General features: G+C 34.0%; 2 protein-coding genes and 1 long non-coding RNA gene across 3 annotated transcripts; 2 read left to right on the forward strand and 1 right to left on the reverse strand.

Annotated features, from left to right (window-relative positions):
* The first annotated feature begins 1,539 nt into the window (after window positions 1-1,539).
* On the forward strand, window positions 1,540-5,714 carry LOC133192226 (uncharacterized). Its single transcript, XM_061328204.1, has 7 exons — window positions 1,540-1,757; window positions 2,745-2,900; window positions 3,232-3,455; window positions 3,977-4,175; window positions 4,772-4,864; window positions 5,064-5,183; window positions 5,323-5,714. Exons 1-7 carry the CDS (start codon window positions 1,629-1,631, stop codon window positions 5,599-5,601), a joined length of 1,200 nt encoding a protein of 399 aa, XP_061184188.1. The 5' UTR covers window positions 1,540-1,628; the 3' UTR covers window positions 5,602-5,714.
* A 49-nt stretch (window positions 5,715-5,763) lies between these two features.
* On the reverse strand, window positions 5,764-10,787 carry LOC133192221 (glutamyl-tRNA(Gln) amidotransferase subunit B, mitochondrial-like). Its single transcript, XM_061328199.1, has 12 exons — window positions 10,683-10,787; window positions 10,389-10,551; window positions 9,463-9,576; window positions 9,036-9,228; window positions 8,360-8,482; window positions 8,150-8,263; window positions 7,794-7,878; window positions 7,452-7,683; window positions 7,211-7,344; window positions 6,992-7,070; window positions 6,452-6,589; window positions 5,764-5,918 (listed from the first exon to the last, which is right to left on the reverse strand). The coding sequence occupies exons 1-12, from the start codon at window positions 10,778-10,780 to the stop codon at window positions 5,769-5,771; spliced, it is 1,623 nt and encodes a 540-aa protein (XP_061184183.1). The 5' UTR covers window positions 10,781-10,787; the 3' UTR covers window positions 5,764-5,768.
* Window positions 10,788-11,040: 253 nt separating this feature from the next.
* Window positions 11,041-12,954, forward strand: LOC133192743 (uncharacterized). The gene is made up of 2 exons (XR_009721861.1): window positions 11,041-11,261; window positions 12,807-12,954. It is a non-coding gene; the product is annotated as an uncharacterized LOC133192743 (long non-coding RNA).
* Window positions 12,955-20,512: the final 7,558 nt, after the last annotated feature.

Here is a 20,512-nt window from a genome sequence, read left to right on the forward strand (position 1 = left end):
CATTTTTTCATAGATAAATAAATCTCCATTCTCTAATTTAAGTCATTACTTTAGCATGGAGAATTTTTATACAAGAAGAAGTATGTTTAAAACGTGAAATACCTGTACTTAGTCGGGCAAAATTACGGACTGTTCCCTTTAAATGCACATTGTTTGTAGCACAAATGGGATCTCATAGATTTACATTTTGCTGCATATATGGTATACCGAACAACAGTTAAGGTAAGTGAAATGCTTGTAATTTTCAGTTCAACCCTCAGACTCGCTACAAGGCATGTACATACGCAGGGCTAAAACTGACACAAAAAATACATAAAGTACGGCTATATCTCTCTATATATAACGTATGCTTTGCATGTTGTGAATACCAAAAGCTGTCGAGATAACCGGTTTTAGGTAAGTAAATATATAATGACAAAAAGCTTTTACTATAGGACATGAGTATTAGCAAGGGATGCCGGATCTTTTCTTTTTAAATCAACACTGTTAAAGAAAAACTAAATTATGAAACATGCATCTACACACTAATTTCACTAGATAACTTTCACTTTATGTTGAAACATAACATAATATTAGTAAATGGTGGGTAGATTAAGGGGCCGTATACACTGAATGCTAACAAGATTCCCAGTACAATTTTTCAGTCCAGTATTACCTCTAGGTCCTAGGTCCCCCTCTTAAAACTTTTTAATCCGTTTACCCCCCCCCCCCGTGATAAATAAATACTTACAACATGTAGTATACCTTGATGATTATTAGAAAGCAAAACGATCAATCCAATACAGTGTAAAAATTATTATAAAGAATGTACATGATTATGAATTATTTTAATTTATATAATTTTTTATGCATTGCAGCATCGTGTTTATTAAAACGTATCAGCGAAATGTAAATCTCCCTCCCTCTCTCTCTATTACATGTACGTGCATTCATTGTGACATGAATAAAATGAAGGTATGTAGCATCGTTTTTCAATTGAAATTGAATTGAAATTTTTTGTCCAAAAAAAAAAGAGAAAAGGAAAAATACCTAGGAGGGGGGGGGGGCTTTCTCTTTCGGAGAATTAAGGAAAAATTGAAATGCAAGACTGTGGAAGGAATTGATCATACTGCAACAACAACAAACATGGGCGAGGGGGGGGGGGGGCTTTTTTAAAATGAAATTTTCCATTGTGGCAATTTTGGTTGAAATTGGTTCAGTGGTTCTGGACAAGAATATGAAACGTGATCGAAAAGTTTACAACAACGACGACAGACAACTGACAAATTTCGATCAGAAAAACTCACTTGAGTCTTCAGCTCATATAAATATATAAGTGTCTGTTTGGTTTGGACTGAGACCATTCCACCATTTCTAATGCACACTTTCTCATTAGATTAATAACATTTTCATAACCGTGTCTAAAAGTGTTACTTATTCCACCATTTTATAAGTTTTGCAATTTGGGTGAGAGGGCGTATTGATTCATACCGCATAAACCTGTTTTTTGAGCAATCAAAACGTAGTGTTTCTTTCGCTTTCAGGTATGTTAGCACAGAAAATGTAAACGAAAGTTCGAGTCGACAACCTCTTTTACCTACGTAAAATTAATTGCTATGTTCGTAACTTCCTACCTCTAACAAGCCAGAATGTCTTCAAATCTTCATACCGAACAGATACGCAACCTGGAAGATCTAGTGCAAAGAGTAAGCAAGGATCTTTCACTTTCGCAGGATTGCAAGAGGAAAGCCCAGGAACAATATAAAATACTGAAATCAGTAAGTAAATATATACTATTCCTAAAACAGAAAACCTCCAAATGGCTACATTTTCGATGTAATGAATTCTAAAATGACAATTTTCTGTGTAGTTATAAAAAAAAGACTTACGGACGGACAAACCAGAAGATGGATGGATCATCTATACTGTAGATGATCCTAATTTGACAGAAATCCCTAAAGAATCTGATCAAGTAGCAAGCACGTGGGAAACACTTTCATTTGGGAGGGGGGGGGGGTGTCACAATCAAACACTTTCAGTTTGGGTGGGCACTACCACGCAAAAATTCCTTGACAAACAAAAACAAAGGAGGGGGGTCATCAAACGTAATTATTGAAGAGACACATCCATAAAGAAGCTTTGTTTTCTAAAGTATACTATATGTATATATCAACAAAATTATTCAGAGGGCAGTCCCCCCCCCCCTCCCCGGTTCCTACGGTCATGAGCAGTTCCCACAAATACAACCAACCGGTATTTATCTATACATATGTAATTAAGTTTACAATTAATATTTAAGACAGCTAACTGGCCTACATTTGCAAATCTGCTCAACAATGTCCTTTTCACATTTTGTGCCAGTTTTTCGAGGTCATCGATAGGAAGTACATACATGAATGTTTTTATGAGATTCGATCCATGTTGAAAAATATTTACAGATCTAACCTATTTTGAGGATTTATTGCAGTGTCACTACATTTTCTCTTCCTCCGAGCTAGATGAGGAAGTTTTGGCTCGGTTTGTCCGTCTGCATGTTAGAATTACACAATAAACTATGATTACATACATGAAAAAAGTTTAATAGGGGATAGTAACTTAACGCATCTGAAAGTCTTTGTAAGCTGGGAATGAATTGTTTAATCTATAGTTTATGTAAAGTACTTTTCCTATGTATTTTAGCTAAAAAAAATGTTTAAATGGACTGATGGATAATTAATACATTTATAGATATTTTGATAATCTAGCTTCCATAATATTAATTTTAGAACGGTGCACCAAGGTTAAAGGAAGCGTATAAGGAACTAGAGGATGTTGTTAAAAAGGCTGAAAACTATGACATCGCTGGTTTTAGAGAAGCACGTGTAGAGTTTGAGAGTTTGCTGCAAAACAGACTTGGTCAAGAGCAACAAGAGGGACCCAAAGTAAGATTATTTTGATTGTGTGTGTTTGCTAGTCTTTGAACCAGATGGCATTTCAACAGTTGAGGAGGGGTGGATCTACCCCGAACATTTCATCAAGCTCGGTTTGGTCAGACAAATCAAATTTGTGCTCGACAATAAAATGAAGCATCTAGATTAACTGCAATGATAAAGTTGTATTGAATTATTACGGCTAAAAATCAGTGTTAAGCTTTATACTTTATTGCATACAGAAGTATTTTCCTATACAATTACCTACAATTATTGAATTAAAGAGTAATTGATGACAGTGATCATTCTGAAAGCTTTCTCATTAATATAGACTATATTTTAGACTTTCGCTCAAACTTTACCGTTGGGACATTCAGCACAGAAGCAAGAGTTTTCAAAGACCTTTAAAGGACCAGTGAGTACCAAGTCTGCAGACGACAATCACCAGAAGAGATCAAGTTCTCCTGCTCGAGCAGACGGCACGATCACAGTGTCTGCTCTAGAGTATAAACGATTGGTGGAATCTGAGAAGATGAACAAGGCAAAAGTAGAAGAACTGACAACAAGGTATGATGACTAAAAGCGACATCTTTCTTCACTAAGCTTTGTTTCTGACTTGCCCTTCTCTTGATAAAGAAGAGAAACAGATAAAACTCCAGCGTAGCAAAAATGAAAATAATTAAACATTTAAAAAAATAGTTAATCATGGCCTGCATTAGTCAATCATGCCCATCCTTAGAACATTACTGATGAAGCGCAAAGTGCCACAATTATTTAAAACGTTTCGATGATCTACTACATGATCTACTAGATAATAATGGGTACTTTGTATAAATCATAAACTTAATTTGTAATGGGAAGGGACAGATAAGTGGGAGGTTAGAAAAAGGGAAGGGTAGGTGGGAGAAGAAAAAGGGGGGGGGGGGTAAAGGGGAAAGAATGGGAAAGGAAAAATGTAGATAGGAGAAGAAAAGCTAAGAATAGAGGATGGTCCAAAAATATCTCCTTATCAAACTTCAATACAAATCATATTGCAAATTCTCTATACAATATGAAGAGTAATGACTCTGAAGGACTTATTGTTTCAGACTGAGTAGTTATGTCAGTAAACAGCTTAAGGATGGTAACCCGAATATAGCTGATTTAAGTGACAAGAATCGTCCGACAAAACTTGGAGAGAAGTTCGAACAGTTGTATGACAATGAATGGTCGGATGCGTACGAAATTCTGAAAAGTACCATTAAGGATGAAGATAAAGTCGTCAAGACCTTGGTCGATATTACGCAGGTATAACGATTCCCCATATCCGCTCATATCATGTTAAATTTGATGCTAATGTAATGATCATTATGACATATTTGGTATTGAAGTTAAAACTGATGCTAATGTAACAAAAATTACAACGATTATGGTTATGGTGAATTCGTGTTTTTGAAAAATGAAGTCATATTTCATATTCTGATTTCATAATTAAAGTAGAACAAACAAAATTTGAAATATAACATTTAATTTATATATAACGAACAGTGGATATCAATCACCAAGCGGTTTTTGTTAAAACATCCGGACAGTAAGAACTGATGACTTTGTGATTTTAGTATTTACGTAATGTTAACATTCTTTACTGTCCAATTCAAATATGGGAGTTAAGTGTAGATTCAAATTTCCTCACATCTCTGTTCTGTCCTAAATGTTACTGTGGCAGGTGACGACAGTTCCCGAGAGCAGTGCAATCTTAACTTCACATATTTTATTGAAAGAAAAAGAAAATATGTACCTTTCCTCATGTATAAGAATCTTACATTTAGGGGCACTGCTAAATTTGTTATTTTCATGTTTATCGATAACAGACATGTACATATTAAATATATTTTCTTTTCAAGAAAGTGCACGAGTTTTGTTGCAACTTTGCTCCACAACAAATTGAAAGGTTGGAGTCATATTTTATGAATCCGATGCAGGACATTAAATGTAAAGTTCAAAGTGACCAAGGGGCAAGTATTTGAAGTGTAAAACTTGTATCAATATTTATGTAGTAAATACAATACCCATTGAATGTATAGATTTTGAAAGGAAATAATTTTCTCTGTGAAATGTTGTGAATATTAAGCTTCCCTAAAAAAAAATTCAACGACTTATTCAACTATATTCACCTGCTTTTATCAACTTTTGAAGGATTACGTCTTGCACGTTCATAGAAATTCTGAGGATAATACAGCATTTTTTGAGCTGTCAAAGTATATGAAAGACTGTAGAAAGTCTTGTGCAACAGCATCGATCCCTGCTTTGCAAGTGGTGAGCATACTTTGCCAATTATAACACACTTTTAATGTCCTCAGATTATTGATTTTTTTCTTTCACATTTTTCAAGTTTATGAGTAACGTGATCAAGTTTAAACTTTAAATATTACATGTTATGTTTTTTTTTCTGTAGATGTTTAAAGATTTTATTTACAAAGAACACTTCCCCAACAAAAAACCAGAAATTCCACTAGAAATCTTCATAGACAAGTGTGTAGAATTCATTTGGCTAATGTCTGTTCAGGACCCCCCTATGGATTTAAGGTACCCCATCATGGGGGAAAAGTTTGACACTTCCTCTTTTAAACACTTCAGGAAGAAAGGAACCATAGTCCAGCAGTGTGTTTGGCCAGCAGTGTATCTACACAAGGATGGACCCGTTGTTTCCAAGGGCTTTGCCCTTCCTCAATAATTCTTTCAGTTTTTTGCATTTTAACATTATAAAAAAAATAGCACTGTTTCCAAGGTCTTCAAAGATTCATGGATGAAATCCACATATTTTTGCCTTTTAAGTTTGGCAAACGAACTACATTTCACAGGCATTTAATTTCAAAATAAAAGAAAAAAACTTAAGTGTTGTCATTTTTGCTTTAATTTAATCTCTTCTAAAAGTTCTATAAATAATTTTTTCAACACTGTGGGATTTCCCTTCTTCTGAGTTGAGTCCATTGCTCTTGACACTAAAAAGTGCATTGCTCTGTCCTGCTTTCCTTTGCAGTATTTTTTCACCTGTGACATAATAACAAGCAAATACAATATATTTCACTGACTAGAAATAATAAACCATTGAACTCCAGTATCTTGAACATTGATTGAATATTCTAAGGACATGTAAAAGACAGTTGATGGTCCAAATCTTACTATTTCTTGTTTCAAACCAGATACCTTGAACACTAAGGTTCTTGAAGAGTTCCACCATATCTGAGATCAAAATTCCACAATATGAGTCAAAGAATGTTTCTATTCTTGGTATTAAGGAAGTACAGTCTAACCTCGTTATCTTGAACTCTAGGGGACTAAGACAATGAATATAGACAATCCCCTTATCTCTAACTTAATGGGGTCAAAAAAAAAAAAAACTTCAAAAAAAAAAAGAAAAGAAAAGTCAAATGACTTCCAATTTACTTTGACATATCTATGGTATTCAAGATATCAATGTTCGAAATACCAAAGTTCATCTGTATAATCTCATCAGTTTTACGCTTCAGTATGCATTTCATTTGGAGAATTACTTGCTAAGAAATAAAGCATCTCACACAAACCTGATTGGGATTTTCCTCTATGAGTTTGATACAGACAGGTCTGAGGCTTTCCACATCTACAATCTGCTGCCAACCATTCTTGTCCACTATATTTTTAGGTCTGTCAGTTGTAGATTGGTGTAGAAACATTTCCACTAACTTAAAAAGAATTATAGGGACCTTCAGTTAGATAGATGACATAGATATAAATCATGATTACATCTGTAGAGCATGCAGTCACAGGACATGTTAACTTCATTGGATGTTTCAATTTAGTGCAACTGTATGTACACTGTACATGTAAATCTTGTTTGTATTAAAGTTTCAAAACTTGTCATAATAGTCATAATAAAGATATGTAAGACACATGCCTGTACTTCAAAACATGTGCAAAATCTTAATTTGAGTAATGTATACAGGTATGTAAAATGAGAATTTATTTAAACATCAATAAAAAGATCTGGCTGGATATTTGGACTGATGCCTTAATCAGTGAAAGTGACAGTCTAAATATCCAGCCAAAGCAAATCTCATCTCAGATTACACTAAAACTGAAATTACCTGAAGGCAATGTGACTTTGTTGTATATCCACTTTTCTTTAGATCAACAATTTCAGCTATGATATCAGGTGAAATTGGACTTATAAAAAAAGATATTTTTTTATCAAACATTAAAATAATGAATAAGTACTGTGCAACATTGAAGGCTGAAGTTTCCTATTTGTAGTAATTTCATAGATTTCTGAATTCATTATTCGAATTCTAATTACATGCACCTACCTTCTTCTTATCTTTTTATCATGTTCATTGTAGATGCCTAATAAATCATTGACCATGAATTTTGCAATGAAGTTTGGTGGACTTTTTGAACAATTCACAACCTCATAGAAAAATTCAACACCTTTATCTTCATTCTACAAAAAATGAAATAATGTCCTACATTTTTTTTTTAAGTTCACTTGTGGAAGACAAATAATAAAAATAGAACTTGAACACACTTTATAGAATTAAATCTAATTACCACAAGTACATAGACATCTCTAAGCGCAACATTCAACTCATTGGTCAACTTTTCTCTAACATCTCTGGGTAGAGGAGGCATTTTCTGAATCTCTTCGTCGATGTTAGTTACATTTGTCTGTGATGATTCAGCTATGGATGCATTGTCATATAAATAAAGGGGAGGCAAATTGGGCTCCGGCATGAATCGATAATCCTGCAGTCGCTCTTTGTCTCTCATTGGAATCGTCTTCCTAAAATCAAAAACATTTCATCATTATTATCTATTTTAAATGATTGTTTTTGACAAAATCTTTATTTCAAAGAACCAAGTAACCTTACTACTTAGAGTGAGTGGCCTTACCCAGACTCTGAATCAAATGTCCGAGTTTCATTAATTACCGTTCCACCATTTTTTACCAAATTTTTTTGTCTATTTACTTCATAATCTACAAAATAAGAAAAAATAACTGATGTGCACTTTTTTCTTACCCTCTAAAACGAATGAAAGAAAAGAAAAGAAACAATGGCCATTTACAGAACCCACATATCACAGTATCAAAATCAGAAATTCTTAAACTGAAATTAGAAATAATCCTAATGTTTGATTAATATAATGATAAAGTGCTCTTCAGATAAAGACTTATTCAGAATACTATGGGACATAATAATTATTAAAGTACCACAAAAGGTTGGTATTTTAAGTTGATATCCACTCACCTACAGCATTTTTAAGATCCTTGAGACTACCCAGATTCTTAACTTCAGACCTAACCCCCAGTGGCTCTCCTGGACGGTGAACTGATATATTGGCATCCACTCGCAAGGCACCCTCTGTAACAAAAGGACAAGTCAACATACAATTCTATGTTGAGATTTTCGAAATAAATTCTTCATTTATTTAATAAAAACTAGTTTCATTAAACTGACCTCTGAAACTGCCAAGACAGACTTTAAGTTGTCTCATCATCAGCTGGACTTCTCTTACAAAGGAACTACAATCAATTCCATTTACAAAATCAGGTTCTGTAACTATCTCCATTAATCCAATTCCTGAAAATCAGAAGATTATAGCCCAAGAATATCATTATATTGTACAACAGAAACTTTAACATTTTTTATGAAAAGCTTTAAAACTCTGCATGTAAACATATAAATGCAATTTGATTGGCTGAAGTTTTTTTAAAATAGTTATAACTTTCTTAGTTTTCAACAAAACAAGACAAATTTTACAAAGCAGGAAAGTAAAATGTGTCCATACATTGTGTTATTACAGTAAAATATGCTTATAGTGAAGTTCCAGGAATGAACAAACAAATGTGATTCATTATAAACATAATTTATTATTTTGTTCACAATATGTTTTAAAATCACAGAAAATGAAAATTATTTTGCTTTAAGTGTGAATTCATTATAAGCTTATTTGCTATAACTACACTTTAATGTTTGTATGTGTTCTGAATTCTAATATAAGCTTTAACACAGAGATAGCCTTTACAGCCTAAAATATGCCATAGAATATTTTTTTTCATTTGACTTAACTATTATGTTTTTTCCTTTCTATGGTACATTATCTTTGATCTACTTCTAGTCTATATGCCCTCACCTGCTCTGTTGAGGTCAATCAAACTTTGCCCTCCCTCCTCATCATGCAGGCTCCGCCCACTGTCTTGTTCCAGCTGTAACTGGGTGATCCTGGCTGTTTTAATGATGTATCTGTTTTTCTCATCAATCAAAATATACTCAACTTCCCCTCCAACAGCCAATGGCTGTCTTTGTTGTGTTATTTGGTAGCCTTGCTAACCAAGGTTAAAAACCAAGATATTAATGAAAAAAAAATGTGGAATCCATACAATGTAGACAATGACTGCTGTTAAAGTTTCATAAAACATTAGAATTGAGAGTGTGAAGGACATATCACTAATGTTATAAGGGCTTAATTGACCTTTTTTGGTATAGGGTCCTGTATCCTTTTAATTGGGAATTTTAAATTGACCTGAATGCAAGGGTTACTAAGTCCTGGTTATACTTACTGGAAGATCTGCATAGAAGTAATGCTTTCTGTCAAACTTGGATATTTTGTTTATTTTGCTTTTCAAAGCAATTGCTGTTTTCACACCAGCTCTTACACACTCACTATTTAATACCTGTAACAACATAAAAGACATTGTTTTGATCACAGAGACTATCAGAATGAGTATACATGAAACCAACTTCCATTTCAGCTATTTAATTTATTTTGATTCTTTTTTTATTTAACAAATATGTGAAGACTTTCTCAAATTCCATAAATTCACAGACCACAGATACTGAGCATGTGTTAACCATTCAGGATAATTGCACATTACATAAAAGAAATTTGATGCAGTACTAGGCCTATATACAACTGACATTGGTACCATGCAAGCATAGATATCCGTTAGTTGCTTAAACAGGTTGGGACCAATCGCCCAAATGGGATATAATAGCTCAATTGGGATATGATATCCCAAATGATATATAAATTTACAATGCAAAAAATGAAAATTTTTATCTTGGCTATAAATATCATAAATCTGCATCAAGATACTTATAAAGGAATAACTTTTGGTTAACAAGTTTTTCTGTATGACCACTGTTTAAGAGATTGATCCCTCGGAAGTTCGTAAACTTCTTGGGCATCAATCTAACAACCCATAGGGTTGCAGAAAAACTTGCTTGTTTTAAAGTATTTTATATGATATTTATAGCCAAAATAAAAATTTTCATATTTCTGTACTGTAAATTTATATCCCATTTGGGATATTATATCCCAGACGGGTTATTCTATCCCATTTGGGCGACTGTTCCCAACCTGTTAAAGATGAAAAGAAGTTGGTATTTGCACTAAATTTTTCACTTAATAATTTCTTATTAGAATTTGTCAAACAATTTTTTTTGGCAACATGTCACATCACCATACAAAAAAAAAAAGATTTACTGGTAGTGTTCCTGGCAGTGCAGCATCAAATATCGATACTTGTGAGTTCGTAGGGGCTCCGAAAGCAGTAGAGGAGGCTGAAAATAGTTTACTGTTGGTGTTGATCTGTGCATGGATTTCTAAACCGATCACACCTTTCAAGTTTTCTTGAGTGCTGCTTTGTCTTAAAAATAAAATACAAGTAATTACAAATAAAATTGGGCCATACAAGTTTCATCAACTTGTGAATCATGAAAATTACTTAAGTGTTGTGTCAATTTAATTTTACCATTTGGTATAATGTGAATTCTATACCTGCAGTGTTTGTACAGATGAGTATGCTTTGGACTTCTTTTGATTGTTGAATAAATAGCACAAGACCTCAGCGTGCAAATTTTCATGGGCGCAGCCATATTGAATGAAAATTAATAATTCTTACATAAATGTATTCGTATTCGTAATAATAGCGAAACTATCATTTCGGATTATATTGACTAATCAGTGGAATATAAAATGTGACACAGTTGTGAAAGAATCAAATATGCTGCTCTTTTATTAAATTAGACTGAGAAAATAGTGTAAAATCTTCCAATAAATTTGTAGAAGTTATCTCCCTTAACTTTCACGCTCTTTCATGTTTGCGTCATCAACTCATATTTCTCTCGAGGTATAATATGTATGCTGTTTTGGATCTCGTAACCAGCCTCTATAACCAGGCAGAGCGCATGCGTGAAATAAATTTCCATCGAGATCGGAAAACAGCAGAGAGGAAATTCGGAATATATAATGGAAACTAGTAATGCGGAATGATACTATAGTCAGATGCAGAAATTTTTGCATAATTCGATCAACTTTTATTTAAAAAAGCAGAAGAATAAATGAATCAACTTTACAGTTAGTTTTTATTTATTTATTTATTTAATTAATTATTAATTTATTTATTTATTTAATTTATTTATTTATCATTCTTATAATTAATTGACTAAGTAACTGATTTATTTATTAAAAAATATATATTTGTATTTTTTTTAATTCATTTATAACATTCTTTCCTTCATTTATTAATTATTCCATCCATTAATTAATTATCTATTAATTAATTCATTGATTTATTAATTTGTATGCATGTTTGTTTATTTATTTATTTATTTATTTATTTATTATTCTAATAATTAAGTAATTGATTAATTTATTAAGAAGTTCATTTATTTGTTTGTTTATCTATTTATTATATTCATTCCTTCATTTATTTCGTATTCTATTTATTTATTTATTATTTATCTATTTATTTATGCATTCATTTATTCGTATTTTTATTTATTTCTTTATTTTTTATTTCTTTATTGATTGATTGATTTATTTTTGCATTTATTTATTGATTTTTTTATGCATTTATCATTTATTTCTTTTATAAATTAATTATTTTTACAGGGTTTGTATACTTATTACCAGGGTCTGTTTATGTATTGCCATAGTTTGTATACCTATCACCAGGGTCTGTATACCTATCACCAGGGTCTGTATACTTATCACCAGGGTCTATGTACCTATCACCAGGGTCTATATACCCATCACCAGGGTCTGTATACCCATCACCAGGGTCTGTATACCCATCCCCAGGGTCTATAAACCTATCACCAGGGTCTATATACCCATCACCAGGGTCTGTATACCTATCACCAGGGTCCGTATACCTATCACCAGGGTCTGTATTATCTATCACCAGGGTCTGTATACCCATCACCAGGGTCTGTATATCCATCACCAGGGACTGTATTATCTATCACCAGGGTCTATGTACCTATCACCAGGGTCTATATACCCATCACCAGGGTCTGTATACCCATCACCAGGGTCTGTATACCCATCCCCAGGGTCTATAAACCTATCACCAGGGTCTATATACCCATCACCAGGGTCTGTATACCTATCACCAGGGTCCGTATACCTATCACCAGGGTCTGTATTATCTATCACCAGGGTCTGTATACCCATCACCAGGGTCTGTATATCCATCACCAGGGACTGTATTATCTATCACCAGGGTCTGTATATCTATCACCAGGGTCTATAAACCTATCACCAAGGTCTGTATACCAATCACCAGGGTCTGTATACTTATCACCAGGGTCTATGTACCTATCACCAGGGTCTGTATACCTATCACCAGGGTGTGTATGCCCATCACCAGAGTCTATATACCCTTCATCACGGTTTTTTCTTCCCTCGTGCAGGGTCTAGTTCCCATCTTTTTAGTAGGGTGACCTTCAACATAGTTTGCATTATGAAAATGAATCCAATTACTTTTTAGGGTGTCTTCATAAACGTAACATCTTGTGGAGAACGTATGAGTTGTTTAATGAACTATAATGATTTTATTGTGATTAAGATGCATTGACTCTAATGTTATATTGATCTTATTTACTTTTTATTTTGTAGTGTAAGCCTGTCAAGGAGGAAGCAAAGGATATAGAAACTTATAACAATGGACAAAGATTTATAATTGTGTGAAACTATCTTTACATTGTAAATGCCAATGTATCCTGATTCCTCTATTGCATAAATCGAGAGAAATCTAAAAATTCCATTATGTTGTTTACTTGTTCCAGAAAAAATGTGAAGATATACATATCTACATAATTAATCAATAAAGTGTGAAATTTTAAAAATTATCATAAAAGAAGAGCAACCAACACAAAGTTCAAATTTCTTCTATGTTCATGACAGTAGAACAGTAGGATAATAGTGCCAAAATTTGTGTTCTACAAACCCTAATTGTCATGTTGTCAAGAAGGAGACCCAGTGTATTTTCACTGCATGGAAATGATATGGAATGTCTTTAATCGTTTTTTGTTGTTTTTTTTTCTTTTTGGTTGGGATGCAATCGTCTATGGCATATTGTGACTGTCGTGGCGGCTCATCATATTTAAAATTATTATATATTTTTAAAGTGGGATGTTCTGTTTAAAAGCTTAGGACCAAGGATCGAGTTATGATTTGAAAGTCGATCAAACTTCAATGTCAAGTTTATGAGGTTAAAAATCAAAGTATATTTGGAAGGTCTTGTTACAGCTATGTTCATGTACAAGAAAATATTAAAGTCCTGTCTCATCAGGTGCAAAGCTTTGGCCAGGATTAAAAGTTTTGTAAAAAGAAAGTCAAATGCCAAGGTCAAAGATCTTAGGCTATATACATTCCAGTGACTTGTTATAGTTTTGTCACGGGTATTGCACAGGTCAATTATGAAAACATATATCTCATTCCATACTAAGCTTAGGTCAGGGTTATTTTTTTTATAAGTATATCAAATTTCACTGACAAGGTCATAAGATAAAAAAAATAAATTCAGAAAGATTTTGTAATTCGTAATTCATATGTGGAATATGAGAGTCCGATCTTCTCAAAATTATTATATATTTTCTAGGTGAATATTTCTTGAAATTGATAAACTAAACAAAAAATTATGACCAATGTTCAAATTTTTGTGATGAACAAACACATAGACTGTCCCGGCGTATTTGCTTTAGCAATGGCGAATAATTGAATAAAATTCCATGAAAGATAAATTGATAATTATGATAAAACGTTTTATTTGAAGTAGTGATATGTATATCTTTCCAAATTAATTTTATTAGCAATACATATATTCAAAGAGTAAGGCGTAGATAGTGTATTAACCCCCCACCCCTCCATTTATTTTTGTAAACTTTAAAATATCATGCTGGCAATTTTTTTTATGCTTGCTAAAATAAAAACTGATATATGAATAATTTACGGTCTAAAATTATTTCATATAAACACACTGCCCACACGTTAGGTGCCTGCAAACATCTATGTGCATGCAACAGAGGCAATTGATGTTACTTTTTTGTATATATGAGGTAAAAAGGTTTTTTTTGTTATATATACCTCCTGCATTTACAAGTGAGGTTTGAAATATTAAAATTTTATTTTAAGAAAATGCTCCGAATATTCGACTATCGTTCGAATAATGTTATCGAATAGTCGACTAAGGAAGATAAATATTTTGACATCCCTAAAAATACACAGTAACAAGATTTCGAATATGAACTTTTCGCATAATTAAATATGAATCACAGGGATTTTTTAAATATAATTATGAAGTATACACAATTTCAAAAATAAATCACAAGATAATCGAATATGAATTACAAAATTGAGTGTGTTTGTTTCTTATCTGACTATATCTTTGCGATTTCAAATAATTCTCCCATGTATCGTACATTTTTGGGCAATTTCATGATTTTAATCATGTGCGGGCAAACACAATCTGTGATTAATGTGTTAACTGTTGATTCTACTTGTTTTATAAACAAAATATTTCATAGAATTTTCCTACTAGATTTAAAATTTGCAACCAGTTTAAGTGTTCTCAATTCTTTAATTTATTTGATAAGATAAATTAATCGAACGCTTTATTCGCATTTTTATGCCCCCGTATCGAAGATTCGGGGGTATGTAGTTTTGCCCTGTCCGTCCGTCTGTCTGTTTGTCCGAAAAAACTTTAACCTTGCCCATAACTTTTGATTGGTTGGAGCTATGACTTTCATATTTTACATGTGTATTCCTTGTGACAAGACCTTTCTCTGACTACCACCATATTTGACCTTGACCTTGGAGTTTGACCCAGTTTTGCAAAATTTTATCAAACTTTGACCTTGGTCATAACTTTTGAAAGGTCGGTGCTTTGGCTTTCATATTTCACAGGTGTATTTCTTGGAAGAAGGCCTTTCCTTGGGCACCATTAATTTTGACCATTTGACCTTGACCTTGATTTTTGACATACTTTTGAAAAAAAAAAAAACCTTATCCATATCTATTCAATCGTTGCTACCGGGGCTTTCATATTTCACAGGTTTATTCCTCGGGACAAGACCTTACTTTGGGTACCAACATATTTGATTTGCGTTTGAGAAAGTTTAACCTTTGCTATAAGTTGCCATACGGGGGCATCAGTGTTTCACAAACACATCTTGTTGTCCGTAACGGTGATTTTTGTACATCAGTATTGGGGGAATTAAAATTCATACTTTAACATAAACTCAGTAGGAAGGAAAATATTTATACAACAAATCAAATAATTTGCAATTATAAAATGTTAACTTGTTTTATAAAAGATAAAAAAATGTAATAACAAATTGTTAATCTGAAATTATAATTTGATGAATTGTAAATATAAATGAAATAAATAAAATCTGTAGTGTTTAGGTGCCTTGAAAATCTATAGTGAGGTCGTTATTATTGGTCGACCTTTCCCTACACCTTGATCTACATGTTTAGGCCTTGAAATAAATTCCAAGCAACACATTCCAGACAATTATTTAGCCATTCTTCTTTATTTATCATGATAGTTAGGCTGACAACACTTTGTTATAAATAGTGACTTTAACCCACTTCCCCCAATAAAAATTCATGTAATCGATAGGTTATACCTCCTTAAATTTAAATTGAAATTTAAACTTAAATTTTCAGTGCAGGCGTTCATTAAAAAATATTTTTACAAAGTCGCAAAGTCCAAATGTAGACTTCAAAGCTAAGTATGCATGAAAGTTTGATATGTTTGATGTCAAAGAACATACCGTATTAATTTCTCGAACGGTCTATAACATGGTCATTTCAGGCCAAAAATAAATAAACAAATTAGTGAACAAATAAACGTACAAATAAACCTCACTTTACAGCAAAGGACTTTCTCTTCTTTAGTGAACAAAATTATCTAAAATCTATAATGGTTATTATCGAATATTTCAATTTAATTTTGTTTGGTATTTCAAATTAAAACAAAATGTGTTTGTGAAACACTGATGTCCCTGTATGGCAGCTTTTGACAATGGTTAAAGTTTCTCAAATGCAACTCAAACTCAAATATTAAGGACATACGCAACGTACTTTACCTACTGATAATTTTTAAAGATATTCTTAATTTAAGATTATATAGTGCCATCAGATGTTCGTAGACAAAAAATCAGCATGCATTACCAGGGGTTTTGAAAAGATATCAATTGATGAAAATTCTTGTATAATTCAAAGAAAAATATACAAAAATTATTAAACATATATTCTAGATGTTTTGTTTATCCAAATTTATTTTAGAAGAAGTGTACAACAGCATATATAGACATTAAAATGTAGCAAACAGTTCCTTTAAGTATTTGAAATCCTCAACTCCAGGGAAAAAGACAATAAAGTTCAAACCACGTTGCGTATGTCCTTAATAGCTGAAAAATGTTGTTACCCAAAGAAAGGACTCTCAGTGAATATATCTGAGAAATAAGAAATCCCAGGCACTAACCATTCAAAAGGTTTAGCTCAGGTTAAAGTTTTTTAAATGTGGGTCAAACTGCAAGGTCAAGGTCAAAGGGTCAAATTAAAGGTACCCAGGGTAAGGCTTTGTCATAAGAAATACACATGTAAAACATTAAAGAATTAGCACCAACTGTTCAAAATATATGGCCAAGATTAAAGTTTTTCAAAAGTATGTCTTATTCCAAGATAAAGGTCAAAATTTCAAATATGTCGGAACCCAAAGAAAGGATTTGTCACAAGGAATACACATGTGGAAAATAATAGCCCTGATACTAATTTCTCAAGGTTAAAATTTTTAAAAGTTGGTAAAACTCAAAGGTCAAGATCAATTTTTTTATATCCGTTCAAAGGTCTTGCTACTATGAATACACATACTAGTATAAAGTATGAAAGCCCTTGCACCAACTGTTGAAAAGTTATAGCCAAGGTTAAAGTTTGGTAAATTCTTGAAAAAGTGGGAAAAACTCAAAGATCAAGGTCAAAAAAGTCAAATATGTTAGAACCCAAACAAAGGCCTTATCACAAGGAATGCACATGTGAAATATGAAAGCCATAGGTCCAACCAATCAAAAGTAATGGGCACGTTTTTGCGGACAAACAAACAGGTGATGGGTATACAGACCCTGGTGATAGATGTACAGCTCTAGTGATAGATAATAGAGACCCTAGTGATAGATAATATAGACCCTGGTGATAAGTATACAGACCCTTTTAATAGATAATACCGACCTTGGTTATAGAAATACAGACGCTGGTAATAGACATACGGACCCTGGTAATAGGTCCACAGTCTCTGGTGATAGGTATACACACCCTGGTGATGGGTACATACAGACCCTAATGACAGATAATACACACCCTTGACATAGATTTACAGATTAAGACCCTGTTCATAGATACCCAAACCCTGGTGATGGGTATACAGACCCTGGTGATGGGTATACAGACACTGGTGATAGATAATACAGACCCTGATGATAGTTATACAGAACCTGGTGATAAGTAAACAGACCCTGGTGATGGGTATACAGACCCTGGAGATAGGTATACAGACTCTGGTCATTGGTATGCAGACCCTGGTGATAGGTATATAGACCCTGGTGATAGATAATACAGACCCTGGTGATAGGTATAAAACCCTGGTGATAGGTATAAGGACACTGGTGATAGGTATATAGACCCTGGTGATAGGTAATACTGACCCTGGTGATAGGTATAAAGACCCTGGTGATGGGTATACAGACCCTGGTGATAGGTATAAAGACCCTGGTGATGGGTATACAAACCCTGGTGATGGGTGTACAGACCCTGGTGATAGGTACATAGACCCTGGTGATAAGTATACAGACCCTGGTGATGGGTATACAGACCCTGGTGATGGGTATATAGACCCTGGTGATAGATAAAACGGACCCTGGTGATGGGTATACAGACCCTGGTGATGGGTATACAGACCCTGGTGATAGGTATATAGACCCTGGTGATGGATATACAGACCCTGGTGATAGATAATACAGTCCCTGGTGATGGATATACAGACCCTGGTGATGGGTATACAGACCCTGGTGATAGATAATACAGACCCTGGTGATAGGTATACAGACCCTGGTGATGGGTATATAGACCCTGGTGATAGGTTTATAGACCCTGGTGATAGATAATACAGACCCTGGTGATGGGTATATAGACTCTGGTGATAGGTATACAGACCCTGGTGATGGGTATACAGACCCTGGTGATGGGTATACAGACCCTGGTGATGGGTATAAAGACCCTGGTGATAGATAATACAGACCCTGGTGATAGATAATACAGTCCCTGGTGATGGATATACAGACCCTGGTGATGGGTATACAGACCCTGGTGATAGATAATACAGACCCTGGTGATAGGTATACAGACCCTAGTGATGGGTATATAAACCCTGGTGATAGGTTTATAGACCCTGGTGATGGGTATACAGACCCTGGTGATGGGTATATAGACCCTGGTGATAGATAATACAGTCCCTGGTGATGGATATACAGACCCTGGTGATAGGTATACAGACCCTGGTGATAGATAATACAGACCCTGGTGATAGGTATACAGACCCTGGTGATGGGTAAAAAGACCCTGGTGATGGGTATACAGGACCTGGTGATGGGTATACAGACCCTGGTGCTAGGTATACAGACCCTGGTGATGGGTATACAGACCTTGGTGATAGATAATACAGACCCTGGTGATGGGTATATAGACTCTGGTGATAGGTATACAGACCCTGGTGATGGGTATACAGACCCTGGTGATGGGTATAAAGACCCTGGTGATAGATAATACAGACACTGGTGATGGGTATACAGACCCTGGTGATAGGTACATAGACCCTGGTGATAAGTATACAGACCCTGGTGATGGGTATACAGACCCTGGTGATGGGTATATAGACCCTGGTGATAGGTACATAGATCCTGGTGATAAGTATACAGACCCTGGTGATGGGTATACAGACCCTGGTGATAGTTATATAGACCCTGGTGATAGATAAAACGGACCCTGGTGATGGGTATAAAGACCCTGGTGATAGATAATACAGACACTGGCGATGGGTATACAGACCCTGGTGATAGGTACATAGACCCTGGTGATAAGTATACAGACCCTGGTGATGGGTATACAGACCCTGGTGATGGGTATATAGACCCTGGTGATAGATAAAACGGACCCTGGTGATGGGTATACAGACCCTGGTGATGGGTATACAGACCCTGGTGATAGGTTTATAGACCCTGGTGATAGATAATACAGACCCTGGTGATGGGTATATAGACTCTGGTGATAGGTATACAGACCCTGGTGATGGGTATACAGACCCTGGTGATGGGTATACAGACCCTGGTGATGGGTATAAAGACCCTGGTGATAGATAATACAGACCCTGGTGATAGATAATACAGTCCCTGGTGATGGATATACAGACCCTCGTGATGGGTATACAGACCCTGGTGATAGATAATACAGACCCTGGTGATAGGTATACAGACCCTAGTGATGGGTATATAAACCCTGGTGATAGGTTTATAGACCCTGGTGATGGGTATACAGACCCTGGTGATGGGTATATAGACCCTGGTGATAGATAATACAGACCTTGGTGATGGGTATATAGACTCTGGTGATGGGCATACACACCCTTGTGATAGGTATACAGACCCTGGTGATAGGTATATAGACCCTGGTGATAGCTATACAGTTCCTGGTGATAGATAATACAGTCCCTGGTGATGGATATACAGACCCTGGTGATAGGTATACAGACCCTGGTGATAGGTATATAGACCCTGGTGATGGTATACAAACTATGGCAATACATAAACAGACCCTGGTAATAAGTATACAAACCCTGTAAAAAATAATTAATTTATAAAAGAAATATATGATAAATGCATAAATAAATCAATAAATAAATGCAAAAATAAATCAATCAATCAATAAAGAAATAAAAAAAAAGAAATAAATAAAAATACGAATAAATGAATGCATAAATAAATAGATAAATAATAAATAAATAAATAAATAGAATACGAAATAAATGAAGGAATGAATATAATAAATAGATAAACAAACAAATAAATGAACTTCTTAATGAATTAATCAATTACTTAATTATTAGAATAATAAATAAATAAATAAATAAATAAATAAACAAACATGCATACAAATTAATAAATCAATGAATTAATTAATAGATAATTAATTAATGGATGGAATAATTAATAAATGAAGGAAAGAATGTTATAAATGAATTTAAAAAAAAATACAAATATATATTTTTT

The sequence above is a fragment of the Saccostrea echinata genome, unplaced genomic scaffold (genome assembly GCF_033153115.1).
Source record: "Saccostrea echinata isolate AGI-Se365-2 ecotype Australia unplaced genomic scaffold, CSIRO_AGI_Sech_v1 ptg000025l, whole genome shotgun sequence".
Taxonomy (NCBI): domain Eukaryota; kingdom Metazoa; phylum Mollusca; class Bivalvia; order Ostreida; family Ostreidae; genus Saccostrea; species Saccostrea echinata.